At 41.9% G+C, this 13,638-nt stretch overlaps 1 protein-coding gene across 1 annotated transcript; it reads right to left on the bottom strand.

Moving 5' to 3' along the window:
- Positions 1-9,409: 9,409 nt before the first annotated feature.
- LOC147441462 (uncharacterized) lies at positions 9,410-12,040 on the bottom strand. Its single transcript, XM_086483725.1, has 2 exons — positions 11,541-12,040; positions 9,410-10,023 (listed from the first exon to the last, which is right to left on the bottom strand). The coding sequence occupies exons 1-2, from the start codon at positions 11,908-11,910 to the stop codon at positions 9,668-9,670; spliced, it is 726 nt and encodes a 241-aa protein (XP_086339851.1). The 5' UTR covers positions 11,911-12,040; the 3' UTR covers positions 9,410-9,667.
- Between the last annotated feature and the right edge of the window lie 1,598 nt (positions 12,041-13,638).

Here is a 13,638-nt window from a genome sequence, read left to right as displayed (position 1 = left end):
GATTTAGAGTTGTAGAAGTCACAAGAATCAAGGACAAATCATTTAGACAAAGGTAAAGCTAAAGTGTAACTTTCACTGATTAGCAAAGAAGGTGTGACAGCATATGCCTCTACATCAAAGAACCCTCGTGGATCAGTTACTTCTAGCAAGTCAGGCTTTCAAAGCTTCAAAACAATTACTGACCCAACTAAAACCTCTAAGGAGCCACCCAACAAATCAAAGGTATATCATCCAAAGTACTCAAGAAAGCGAAGGAAAATCAAGCAAGTGTTTGTTTCGAGCAATTTATTCAAATTCAATGATCCGATTTGGATTAATGACAAGAAATCAACACAAAGAGAAACACATGGGATAGATAGCATCACAATGGAGCTTAAAAGAACAGGAGTACTATGGAGTTAACAGACAGATATGGGTACCAAAACCGCAGGTTAGAGCATATGAAGCAATGTCAAGTCCCTCTCAGGAGAGAAGGCCCACTAGGTATCAACCTCGACAATATTCCAGGACACCTAAGAAGCAGGTATACAATAGAACAACATTGAAAGATGCTAAAGTCTACCACAACTCACAAGAGGATACAGAACAAAGATGGATCTCAAAGAAGTTCCTGTATGAAGATCTTATAAACTCAACAAGACCTAGAGTAAAGCAAAGTTAACAAAGGAGATACAAAGGTCATCAAGAGATTTGAATTCCTAAGTCTTCCAATGCTCCTAGTCAAAATCCAGATGCCGATAGTGAACAAAGGCCTACAACAACATCAAAGACTCATGATTAACATGCCTAATTGGAGAATCAAACAAATAATGAAGTCTCCACAGTCAAAGGACAACCCAACCAACGTGAATGCAGAATCAAAGAAGATAAAACAGGTATGGCAAAAGAAACCTTCAATGCCAACTTGGTCCTTCACTAATACTCTTTTTGAGGATTCAAGCTTACTTCATGTTGGAATTAGGGTTGCAAAGAAATGCACACATCTTGGAGAAGACAAAGGAAGCTCAAGGCACACAATAGAGAGTTTGTTACTTAGTGTGAAATGGAAAGATAGAGTGATGGGCGTATATACAATGCACGGGGGGGAAAACCTCCTAAAGAGGGAAAAAATGCCCCGGCGGTCCTAGTGTGTTCACACACATCACTACCACATGTATATGGTAACAAATCCCCCCTAGAGTGATGCGGTGAACGAGAGCTGGCACATGAGTAAAGGGAAGTGCCATGCCCTAAGGACATGATCAGTCCACAAAGGGGAGTAAGCCCAAAGCTTTGCGGAAAGCTTCAAGCTTCTCACGTGACAATGCCTTTGTGAAAAGATCTACAAGGTTGTCCTGTGTTGGCACATAAGCCAAGCTGATCTCTCCTGCTGAAAGCATCTCCCTGACATAGTGGTAATGCACCTCAATGTGCTTTGTGCGAGCATGAAAAACTGGGTTCCTCGCAACTGCCAATGCGCTCTGACTATCAATGTAGATAGTGTTGGCAGTGTCCTGTCCAACACCCAAATCAGCCATAAGGCATCTGAGCCATACACACTCAACCATAGCTGTGAAGACTTCCCTGTACTCAGCCTCACAACTTGAAGTGGCCACAGTAGTTTGCTTCTTGCTCAACCATGATATACATGAACTGCCAAGCATGAAACAAAAACCACTTGTGGACACTCGCGTGTCAAAACAACCACCCCAATCTGAGTTCGAAAAAGCATGTAAGTTTGGCGGCAATGATCCCCCCTTGGGATAAAACAAGCCAAGATGTAAAGTGCCACTAAGGTAGTGGAAAATCCTCTTGACAGCTTGCCAATGCTTAGACCCTAGGCTATGCATAAATCTGCTGACCTGTGATACTGCAAACTGAATATCCGGCCTCGTGTTGCATACATAAATGAGGCAGCCAACAGCAGTTTGGTAAAGAGTGACATCAGCAGGATCGCCAGCATCATGTAGACTCAACTTCAAACCTGTTTCCATGGGAGTGGTAATAGGTTTGCAATCCTCAAGTCCAAACTTACATAGGAATGTCTCTATGTAACTTTTCTGACACAAAGCAATACCACCATCACACTGCTTAAACTGTATACCCAAGTAATGATGCAACAGCCCCAAATCTTTCATCTTGAAAGTAGCATTCAAATCAGCCTTAAATTCAGCAATATGTCTCTCATTTGGTCCAGTGATCAGCAAATCATCAACATAAAGAACCACAATGAGAAGTACATCACCCTCACGCTTTACATACAATGTGCTTTCTGTTGGACTTTTACAAAAGCCTCGTTTAACCAAATGAGTGTCATCTTTCTCATACCAAGCACGAGGAGATTGCTTCAACCCATGCAAAGCCTTCTTACATCTGTACACTTTGTCCTCTTGTCCTTTTATGACAAAACCGAGAGGTTGCGTTACATAAACTTCCTCAAATATGTCACCATTCAAGAAAGCAGTAACAATGTCTGATTGATGTACATCCCAACCAAAATGAGTTGCCAATGCACATAGAAAGCGTACAGTAGTCGTACGACAAGTGGGAGAAAAAGTCTCTTCATAATCTTTGCCTTTTTGCTGTGCATAACCCTTTGCAACAAGTCTAGCCTTATGGCGATCAATCTCACCATCCGGCTTGCGTTTCAACTTGTAAACCTACTTCGTACCAATGGCCTTTTTGCCAAGAGGAAAATCACATAAAGTCCATGTGTCATTTTCTATGAGTGCATCATATTCTGATTGCATGGCAGCCATCCAATTTTCTGAATTCTGTGCTTCATCAAAAGACAGAGACTCCTCAACATCATGTAAGCTAGACACAACCAAAGCATAACAATCTTATGCATAAGATGCAAGGCGAGAGCCTGAACGAGTACGACTAGACAAAGGTGCATCCAATTTACTATCACGAAAAGTATGCACCAGCCATTTTGGCATACCTCTAGCCTGGTCATTTTCAGCCCTTTCCTCATCAAGTACATCATGTACATCTGCATCAGTAATAGGCTGATCAAGAACATTTTCAGAAACCCCCATAGGTTGTACATTTGCCTCATTGGAACTTACATTCGTATTTCCACCACTGAAAAGAGGCAACAAAGTGTCATAAATGTCCTGTGAGCTTACATTACTGTCTCTAGTACATGACAGCAAGGGCTGAACAGACTCTTCCACAAACACTACATCCCGAGAAACCAGAATACGTTTTGTTTGCGGATGGTATAACCTATAACCTTTTCTTTCAGCACTATAACCAACAAAAATACATTTGACAGCCTTATCATTCAATTTTTTGCGTTGCACTTGTGGCCCCAAAGCATATGCCAAACAGCCAAAAACACGCATGTGCTCAATAGAAGGCTTTCTATCATGCCATGCTTCATATGGAGTAATAGACTGCAAAGCTTTCGTAGGACACCTGTTAAGTACATAAGTGGCACACATGATGGCCTCAAGCCAAAAAGAATGCGGCAAAGCTTGACTCTTGACCATACATCGTGCCATTTCCGTCAGTGACCTGTTTTTCCTCTCAGCAACACCATTTTGCTGAGGTGTGTAAGGCATTGTACATTGGTGTTTTATCCCACGACTAGCCAAAAATGCATTAAATTCATGAGACATATACTCCCGGACCCCTCGATCAAAACGGAGGGTGCCCATAGTACATTTCGAGACATTTTCAGCCATAGCCAGAAATTGTTTGAAGCACATAAAAACTTCGGACTTCGCTTTAAGCGAAAATACCCATGCATGCCTGGAGTAATCATCAATGAAATTCACGAAGTACAGGTAATTTCCCAAGGACAGAGTTTGCATGGGCCCACAAACATCACTATGCACAAGCTGCAACCTGCATGTGGCCCAAACTGAACCATCGTTTGGAAATTTAGAATGCTGCATCTTACCCAAAATACAGCCTTCACAAACATGTTTGATAGGTGCTTCAAGAGGCGACAAATAAGCAACCATATCAGATTGCAAACGCAGCAAACTGGCAAAATTCAGATGACCAAAACATGCATGCCAAAGTTTTGCATCTGAAATAGCCCTTGAATATGCAACAGCATTTGCAAAATTTTGTCCACACTTTTCATACAAAGTGAGCTTATATATCCCATGGCACAAAAGCCCAGATGCAACAATTTCATCAAACCAAAACTGAGATCATGAACTGTACATCTGTCATCCACAAATTTGACTACAAGTCCAAGTCTAGCAAGTGCGGATACAGACAAGAGATTCTTCTTGATCCCAGGTACATAAAGTGCATCAACAAGTGTGAAGGAGCTGCCATTAGCAGCAGTGAGTACAATCTTTCCAACTCCCTAAACTGGATAAGAGGGGTTGTTGGCACAAGTGACTGAATTCCCATGAGGGACAGACTCGAGAGAGGTAACACGATGTGAGGTAATGTGCTTTGTAGCACCACTGTCAAAATACCACACATGTGAATCTGCAGCCAACTGACAATTCTGCAGCATGGATAGCAGGATTGTAAGTGCACTCTACGCTAAAAGCCCATTCTGCATCAACATCAGCATCACAGTCTCCTTTCACATAAGACTCAACAATAGATGCATTTGCAGTGGAACCAGCACTTGCAGTGGAACCACCCTCTTTCTTCTTAGCCTCTTTGGCCTTCAACGTAGGACACGACTTGATCAAGTGATCATTAGCTTTACAATAATGGCAACACATCTTCTTTTTGCCCTTATCACCATAATTTCCAGACGAATTGCTGCCAGAAGAAGCATTAGGAACAGAATTTTTTCCACTCGCAGCAGAACTATAATAAGTGGCTGCATTGTTGTTACCACCCTTTCTTTGAGAAGCAATAAAAGCCTGTTCAACTGCACGCTGCCTAGTCCTGTTTTTTCTAGCAAGTGACTCTTGCAACAGCAATGTGCATAATGCATCAAACTTGACAACTTCAGGATTTCCTTGGGTCATAAGTCTCCAAGTACTAGCAAAAGTCTGGTAAGAATCTGGTAAGGCATCAAGAACAGTCTGCACTAGGGAACTGTCTGAAATGACTTCACCTGCAGAAATAAGTTGCTCATTGATACCTTGACACTAGCAAGGAAAGTGTCCGTATCATCTTCCTCATGCATAATCTTCAACTCCAGCTCTTTACGTAGCAAAGCAATTTTAGCCTCATTGCTTGCATAAAGACCTGCTAGAATATCCCAAGCCTGTTTTGCATATTTTGCTGAACGGATGTGAGGAACAATGGTGCGCTTCACAGACAACACAATCAATGCATGAGCCTGCGCATCCTTAACATCCCAACGAGCTTGTTCTTCCATAGGAAAAACAACTCTAACAGCTGCAATCCTTGCAGCAAGACCTGCAACATCCTCAACATCGCCTACATCCTCAGAACCAGGACGTACATCAATGCCCTGTACAATGTTCCAGACACCCTTTGACACAAGAACATGTTGCATCATATAAGCCCACATAGGGTAGTTGTCCCCATCCAACCTGTCCTCAGCAGCAAACATCTTGAACACATTTGTGTTGTTGTTGTCAGCCATGGTAAATGCTGCACCTGATGTGAAAACTGCCCGAAAATAGGAGAAACGGAGCGGGAACAACCTGTGCTATATAGCACAAACCGTAGAAGACTATAAGGCACCTGTTATGCAGAAAACGGCACTGACAGAAATTCTACACAAAATGACGGCCTGTGCAGTATTGCATGTAGTGGAAATGGAGGCCGAAATGAGCCCAAATCAAAATTCTGAGCAGACCAAGCTGTACGAGCTCTCCCAAAATATTTGTCGACCTGCGAACGCTTACCAAAGCTCACTGAAATCGGAGAAAGTGAGCAGGCGTGTGCTGGAGCAGCTGGCGACTAAGCCCGGGAGGACATGACCTGCTCTGATACCAATTGTTGGAATTAGGGTTGCAGAGAAACGCACACAGCTTGGAGAAGACAAAGGAATCTCAAGGCACACAATAGAGAGTTTGTTACTTAGTGTGCAATGGAAAGATAGATAGCCCTAGAGTGTTGGACGTATATACAATGCACGGGGGAAAAAACCTCCTAAAGAGGGAAAAAATACCTCGGCAGTCCTAGTGTGTTCACACACATCTCTACCACATGTATATGGTAACACTTCAACCTAAAGAAATGTTTGTAGTAAGTACAAGAATGTAAAAAGTCAAGTCGTCAGGGTGCAAAAAACACTCTTAGGCATAGTCAGAGTCGGGTTGCTGAGCCATAAAATGAGCAAAGCATTAGTCCCAAAGCTCCAAGTCATATTAAACTATGTGCTAAGAGTTGTAGTTATTAGACTTACGCTAAAGCTAAAAGAGTTGAGCATATCTAAAATCATGTCGCTCATGCTGGATAAGATGAGCATAAGAGTTGAAGTCTACTAACTTACAATTGGTGGAGTGTTGTAGAGTCCAACACTCACGCACAGTGCATAGTAAGATGAGAGCACATATCCTCGACAACAAAAACCATTCTTAAAGGGTGCCGACTTGCAAAGCCATGTCATGTGCTCTTATAGCTACACCATCTTTCTGAAGAACCCCTCAAAATCTTTCTTGAACAGCATATTGTTTCCCATGCATTTCTGTGTATGCATAAATAGGATGTCCCATCATTGAACATATGCATTAGGAACTCTTTTTTGCTTCCACCTATGCACCTTGAGTAGACTACAACAGGGAAATCAATGTTCCATCATGCTACCCTCTCATAATTGCTGTCTTTTTAATTCCATTTCTATCAGCAAATAATCCCTTGAGTACTTTATTAATACTTAACATGCTAATAAGTACTCCAATAATGCGCATATCCCAAATGCACTTTTTTCCACTGGGTTTTTTCCCTTTGGTCATCCAGGTATTAGACCCTAATTTAGAACCTCATCATTCTACTTCCCTTGTTCATACTTCTAATAAATAAACAGTAGCCTCATCATTATGCTATTACAATGGACAAATGCAACATCATCTCTCACAGCAGACATATTTGGACCAATGAAGATGCTACAACAAATTGAACCTCATCAACAATTCAATGACAAAATGAAGACGATCAGCCCATCAACAACCAATCAAAAACCTTCCACAGCCTCCACGGACACTTTTTAATAGTGCTCGAGGACGGGCACTAAAATTGGAAGAGGGGAATGTTAATTGAGTCAACGTCAGTTAACAGAAGCTGCTAAAAGATTGAAGACGTACGAATGCACATCCAGGATGAATACAAAGAAGCAGTAAATATTGGAGTTACACATTTTTCACGTTTTCTCAAAATGGTCATGTATTGTAAATTCCCGATTTATTTCAAGCCATTGTAATATTTTAATGTGTTACGGGCTCAGTAGAAGTTCAAAAATGTAAATAATAGGTCAATTAGTGTGCTTAGGTTGCAGATTCAGTAAGTGGTGGAGCCCTAAAGGCCTTGGGTGCCTAGACATTGCATATTTTTACCCTAGGTATATAAGGCACTGTGTAAAAGAAATTAGGGTTCTCAAGCTCATTTGTTGAGAGCACTCTTTGGTGAGAGCTCTTGAGGTGTATGGCTATGGAGTCCTTGAGCTTCTCCTTGATCATGTGACTTGGTTAACCCTAATCAATGCTTAAGTCTCTTTCACTATGCCTCTTTCATGCTTCTTATGATTTCCTATGAAGCTTTGATTAGCTAGATCGTAGCTAATTAGTGGTTAATCCCTCTCTAATCTTGTGTGACTGCCCTCTTTTGCTTGTGTGTGCATGTAGGTTTGATTGGAGTGTGGTTCTCGGTAGATCTATGTGTGTGTGCTTGCGATTAGTGTGTTGCATGATAGGATTGGTGTCATGTGCATCTTGCAAATGTTTTAATGTCTGTGATTGGGTTGATTGAAGATGAAGGGAAGTGGATGTGGAGATGGCCAACCATTGTGGCTTAGCTTCTCCATAGGCTGAGAATCTCACCTCATAGAGTGACCATTCGTGTTTCCATGATTAGCTCACTAATCGTGTGAGTGTTTGCATGCCCTAGCTGGGTAGCTCATCCCTCCGGATATATAATTTTGTTGGTCATTGAGGCTATGCAACGATGGAACCCCCAACATACTACCTGAGGAGTTTGCTCCCCTAGCACATTACCCGGTCCCGCTGATCATAGTGAGGCATGAGATAGTAACATAAAAAATATGTTATTCCCTAAGGAGTTTGCTGCTCTGGCAAATGATCACAATGCAGTATCAAGGTAGTAACATAAAACATATGCTTGTGGATAAAGAATCCAGAGTCAATATTATTACATGGCAGACATGTAAGAAATATGGATGGCATGAATTAGAACCAGTCACAGACCCTTGACTTGCATGCTTAGCCTAGGGCCTTTCCAAATGGTCCTACCATTCACCTTAACTAGTTTTAGTTTCTATTCTTAAGTGCCTTGCACTATCCAAATTTGGATAGTGCAAGGCCTACAATCTTTTCCTTGTGGAAGAAGGTTTTGAAGAATAAGGCTAAATTTTCACAAGCTCTTTAAAGTATGCACACATAGCCCATAATTACAAAAAACGCAATGGTGAGAGGAGAGACACAGAGATGAAAGCCTAGAATCTTTTCCTGGTGGAAATAGGTTTTGAAGAAAAAGGCATTAAAATTCCAATGTGAGCATAGAATAACATCAACAAATGATGAATATGCAAACATGCGTAGCCGATAAGTAGGCCACAACGTGGTCGTCGATTGCGTAACCTATTTTTATGGTGCTATTGAAGATTTAAACAAATTTTGGAAGGTTGCCCTAGAATTATGATCCTCTTTGCCACCCAGCACAAGAAGTTTTAGAAATTTTCTCGTGTAGGAAAACGGAGTTTTTTCTAGTGTTTTTCATACAATGAATAACATCATGAGCTTCTGTTCGAGAGGCACCGCATACCTAGCTAGGTACGATTGGGGGGGGGCGGCGGTCCCCTGCCCCCAATCGTACCTAGCTAGGTATGCGGTGCCTCCCTCACAGAAGCTCATGATGTTGAGGTAAGTCACAATGTGGGAATTACTGTGAGAATTTGTTCAAAAGTTCTTGTGCCGATTAATGATCAACATGCATGTGTTAGTATTCACTAATGTAACCATTGGATGCCAGGAAAATTAAGCATTTAATTTTTAAGAAACAAAAAGTTGCATAATAAGAAATGCTCTCTCTTAAATGTTGCATGCAATCACATCTTCAACTTGAAAATCAAAAGGCAGACTTTTTTTTTTTTTTTTTTTTTGGCGGGGGGGGGGGGGGGGGGGGGGGGGGGGGGGGTTTGGGGTTGTTGAAAGATAGGAAACATATTTTAACTTCATGCGGCATATTGCGACTTTCATCGACGATTCGATTCCAAGTCAATTTCAAAAAGAAGAAGGATTATCACACACTTGAAATTAGCTTAAGAAGACTGTAGATGCAATTGAGCTTGTACAAGTAAAAATCACCTTAATTGGGGGCATAGAAAGAATCACTTGCCAGTTTCACCAGGTGGCAGGGTCGAATTTACCAAGTTGTTCGACCCGTGCTATACAAACCATTGAAGGTATCCAAGCTCACCAGCTTTAGTGTGTTCATGTTTGGTGTGAATCAAAGGCAAGAGCCTCTGTAACCTATTTAGCATGTGCGCTTGTTTGGGTGGATGCCATCTCTTTTAGTGGATGGAAGGGGTTGCATTAACTTGGGTTAGAGTTTAGATGGACTCTGAAAATCTATAATGAGACTTGGAGAGTCTGAAGTAGGAAGAAGGAACATTGCAAGTGCGCGGAGCAAAAGCAAAAGGACCGACAGAGTAAACAATTAAATTAGGATAGACCTTTTTACGGGTGAGGGGTGCGCCATTCCTTCCTGTGTTAATGTTGGTGGCTTTGTAACAGGATTGTCTTGGAGATGAGATGAGGTATACAATGCAATTTCCCACACCTTTATGCAAGCGAAAATTGTAATCCACCATGAGAAACTTGAAGTAGCCATGAGCATTGGTGTAGGCAGTCTTGTACACAAAAGTCTTGCGCACCATATTACGACAAGCGAGTCGAACTTTAGCACCTACATTTTCAAACAACACAAGTCAAATTATTCTTAACACAATATTTATGGATTAAGAACTTTCCAAGTCCCAAATTCGCATAAGAGGCTAATATATGGGCTTAATTTTCACTAATTTGTTGAAAGTAGCACTCAAAACTGAGCACTATCTAATCCATTTTCATAAACGCAACTAGTAGTAGGTCCCCAAAACGTTCTTTTCATTTCTTTAAATAAGAATCTGCAGAGATGCTCCCATTTTTGTTTGAGAAAAGGGTGGGAAAGGATGCGGGGAGGAATTGGACACATTTTTTTAGTTGAATATTTCGAGTTTTGTTTGAGACGCCCGCCTTTGTGTGTCACTACGAGCAAGAGACGCGAAGACACTGCAGGGACATAGGTGCGATGTGCAATATAATTTCTTTGTGCGCGAACCGATAGAGATATTTTTGGTTAAGGAGCAGGGGAGGGACAGCGCGAACCCGGAGGGAGAGGGAGAATGTACGACCCCGAGACAAAGGGAGAATGGCATTTGCAGAGATGGCAGGTCTAAGGGCGAAGCCGCAGAGAGAGAGAGAGAGAGAGAGAGAGAGAGAGAGAGAGAGAGAGAGAGAGAGAGAGCGTGGGAGCAACCAATGCGGGAGCCGCTCTTTTCTTTCTAAGCGCAAACACAAGGCAGAGAGAGGGAGATTTCTTCAAAGGCGAACGTGCGATAGAGAGAGAGTTCTTCGATCGCTTCTGCGGGCACTGCATCTTTGTTTGAGTGAGAGGATGGAGTGCGTCAACAAGGCAGTCAGCCGTGCTATGCATCGCAAGCACGCGTGGAGCAGGACCTCCTTCGAGTTGCAAACCAGGGCACGCAGTCGCGAGAGGGATCATCTGCATCGATTTGCTCCAAGCGGACTGTGTATACAGAGCCGCACGAGGGGAGGGCGGGGGAGGAGGGGTTGATGTCGACACATGGGATTACTTTCCCTTTGAAATTTTGAGGTTCCTGCGAATCTCGGAGAAAAATTAATTGTCTTTTTGAGAAAGTTGACCCATAAACCCTTCGTGTTGTCACCATATTATGGCCAAATATTAAGCAATTAGGTTGTCACCATATTATGGCCAAATATTAAGCTTGTTGTGGATTTCCAAATCAATTGGAAGCTCTCAAATTCTCAAAGATGGTGGTTGCTCCCAAGTGTTTTTCACACATGGTGGTTGTGGATTTCCAAATCAATACAAGCTCCCAAGTGTTTTTCATACAATGCATAACATCGTGAGCTTCTACTCGAGAGGCACCACATACCTAGCTAGGTATACGGTGCCTCCCTCGCAAAAGTTCATGATGTTGAGGTAAGTCACAATGTGGGAATTATTGTGAGAATTTATCAAAAACTTCTTGTGCCTTGTTGAGTAACAAGGCTATACAAAGGAGCTCTAATTTTCTAAGTCCTTCGTATGCGTGCATGAGGTAAGGGCAGAGAGAGAGAGAGAGAGAGAGAGAGAGAGAGAGAGAGAGTTTTAGAAACAATTTCAAGCCCAGAAGGTACCTGGCAAGGGGGTAGACTGCAGTAGGGAGTCGGTTCCCACGTGCTTGCAATGTTGGCAGTGGACGACCCCTTCAACAGCGAGGGCGAAGCTGGCTCTGATTGAGGGCGGGGGAGTCGAGCTGGAGGCCAGGGAGAGCTTGTTTGAATACAGGGAACCACGAGAGTCGCGGTATTTTCCAAAGTGACGGTGGCGATACGAGGAGGAGGAGGAGGAGGAGGTATCGCCATCGCCGCCCTCATGACTTGCAGCTGCGCGCCCATGACCATCTTCAGCTTCCGGCAAGGGAGCGCTGCTCGTGGTGAGACGCGGCAGCAGCAGTATTAGCAGTAGCGGAAAGTTCGCCATTAGAGCTGCACTTTGCCTTTCCATGCTTTGCTTGTCACGGCGTTGCTGCTGCCCTCCTCCTATCTTCCCGATGCTAGCCTACATCGTGCCTCCCATGAAATGCCCACTCCGTTTGGGCATGCGGTAATTGTAATGTGCTCTTAACCTCAAACATGTCAAAACCTCAATGAACGTGTGTGACATTCAGTAGGGTGTACCCAATTTTGAAAAAAAAATATCAACGAGACAATCAAGCACGATGCTGCGCAGGAATTGAAAGAAAAAGAAGTGGAGTTGGGGTTTTTTTTGTGTGTGTGTGTGTGTGTTGTGTGTGTGTTGTGTGGAGGTTATGACGAAGCAGGAGCTAGGGGGTACCACCTGAAAGAAAATCAAATTCGAGAGGAATGTTAAAAGAGCACCACTTCATACGAGAGAACACACATGTTTACTCTTTGAAACTTCATCATGGAACTGAATTGGACCAAGGATAAGGAGAAAGATAATAACTAACACTACAAGAGATCAATCAATTATCTATGCCAAATCACTAACGTCGCTAGCGGGCATCGATATATGTATTATTAAAATTGGAGGGAGTCCCAAATTGAATGAAAATTAAATTTTAAATTACTCACGTGAATATACGAATGCTTTTATTGACATGCATTTCGATGTACATACCAACAAATATACCGATGCCTTATTGTAACACAGAACCCCCCGGTTCATTTCCATGTTTTGCTTGTCAATTTTCTCCTCTTCTCCTCTGCACTTCTCCTCTACGTAGCTCCATACTTGTAGATCTGCTTATATTAGCTTCACACGATCTTCTATTGACACTCATACATGCTCATGGAGAAGAAAGGTATGTGTTTTTGTGGATAAGTTGTGTTTGTGTGTGTGTGTGTGTGTGTGTAACAAAGTGTGTGTGTGTGTGTGTGTGTGTGTGTGTGTGTGTGTGTGTGTGTTGTTTTTTAGCAAGTTTTCTCTAGTCTTGAAGCCTTTTGTGCTCACATTGTTCAAATGTGAGTGTTCTTTCTTTTATTTTATGCATGTACGTGCACACACACATATTTACACATAAAATATTATAATCAATAAAAAATTTAATTAAATTCTTCATTTGCTAATTTTGACATAAATGTGTACTTAAACAAAGTAATTTAAACTTGTTTCACATAAATATTTAGTTAAACAAAAAATTTGTTCATTTGTTTATGTTTAAATTAATTTAAATTTAGTTACTTTATATTTATGTTATTTTATTTTAAATTTAAGTTTGATTGAGTAAAGAAATCAATAGTTATGTTAGTTGTATATAAAGAAGATTTATGGTCACCATAGTTAACATAATGTTAATGTTAGTGTTGAGGTGCTTTAGGTTAGAAAGTTTTAGGTTAAAGTGTCCATCTTAGTACGTTTAGAGTTTGTCGTTTACGGTCATCGGCTTATGGTTTGGTTGCTAGGAGTTGGTCGTGTGAATCCGCTTAGGGTTTGCCATTCTGGGTTAGCAACTTTTGGTTTGGTCGCTAAGAGTTGGGTCTATTTTTTCGCTTAGGGTTAGTCGTATAAAGGCGCTTAGCTTTGGTCATTCTAAATCGGTTTAGGATGGCATTGGTTTGGCCACTTCAATCTGCTCTTAGGGCGAGCCACTTAGGATTAGCGGCTTTTGGTTTGGTTGCTAGGAGTTGGTCATGTAAAGGCGTTTAGGATTGGCCGTGTAAAGGCGCTTAGGGTTGATCTTGTAAAACTGCTTAAGTTTAGCCACTCTAA

This window comes from Adiantum capillus-veneris, chromosome 15 (assembly GCF_014529385.1).
Source record: "Adiantum capillus-veneris isolate H3 chromosome 15, ASM1452938v2, whole genome shotgun sequence".
Classification (NCBI taxonomy): Eukaryota; Viridiplantae; Streptophyta; class Polypodiopsida; order Polypodiales; family Pteridaceae; genus Adiantum; species Adiantum capillus-veneris.
This window is presented reverse-complemented; position numbering and strand designations above follow the sequence as displayed.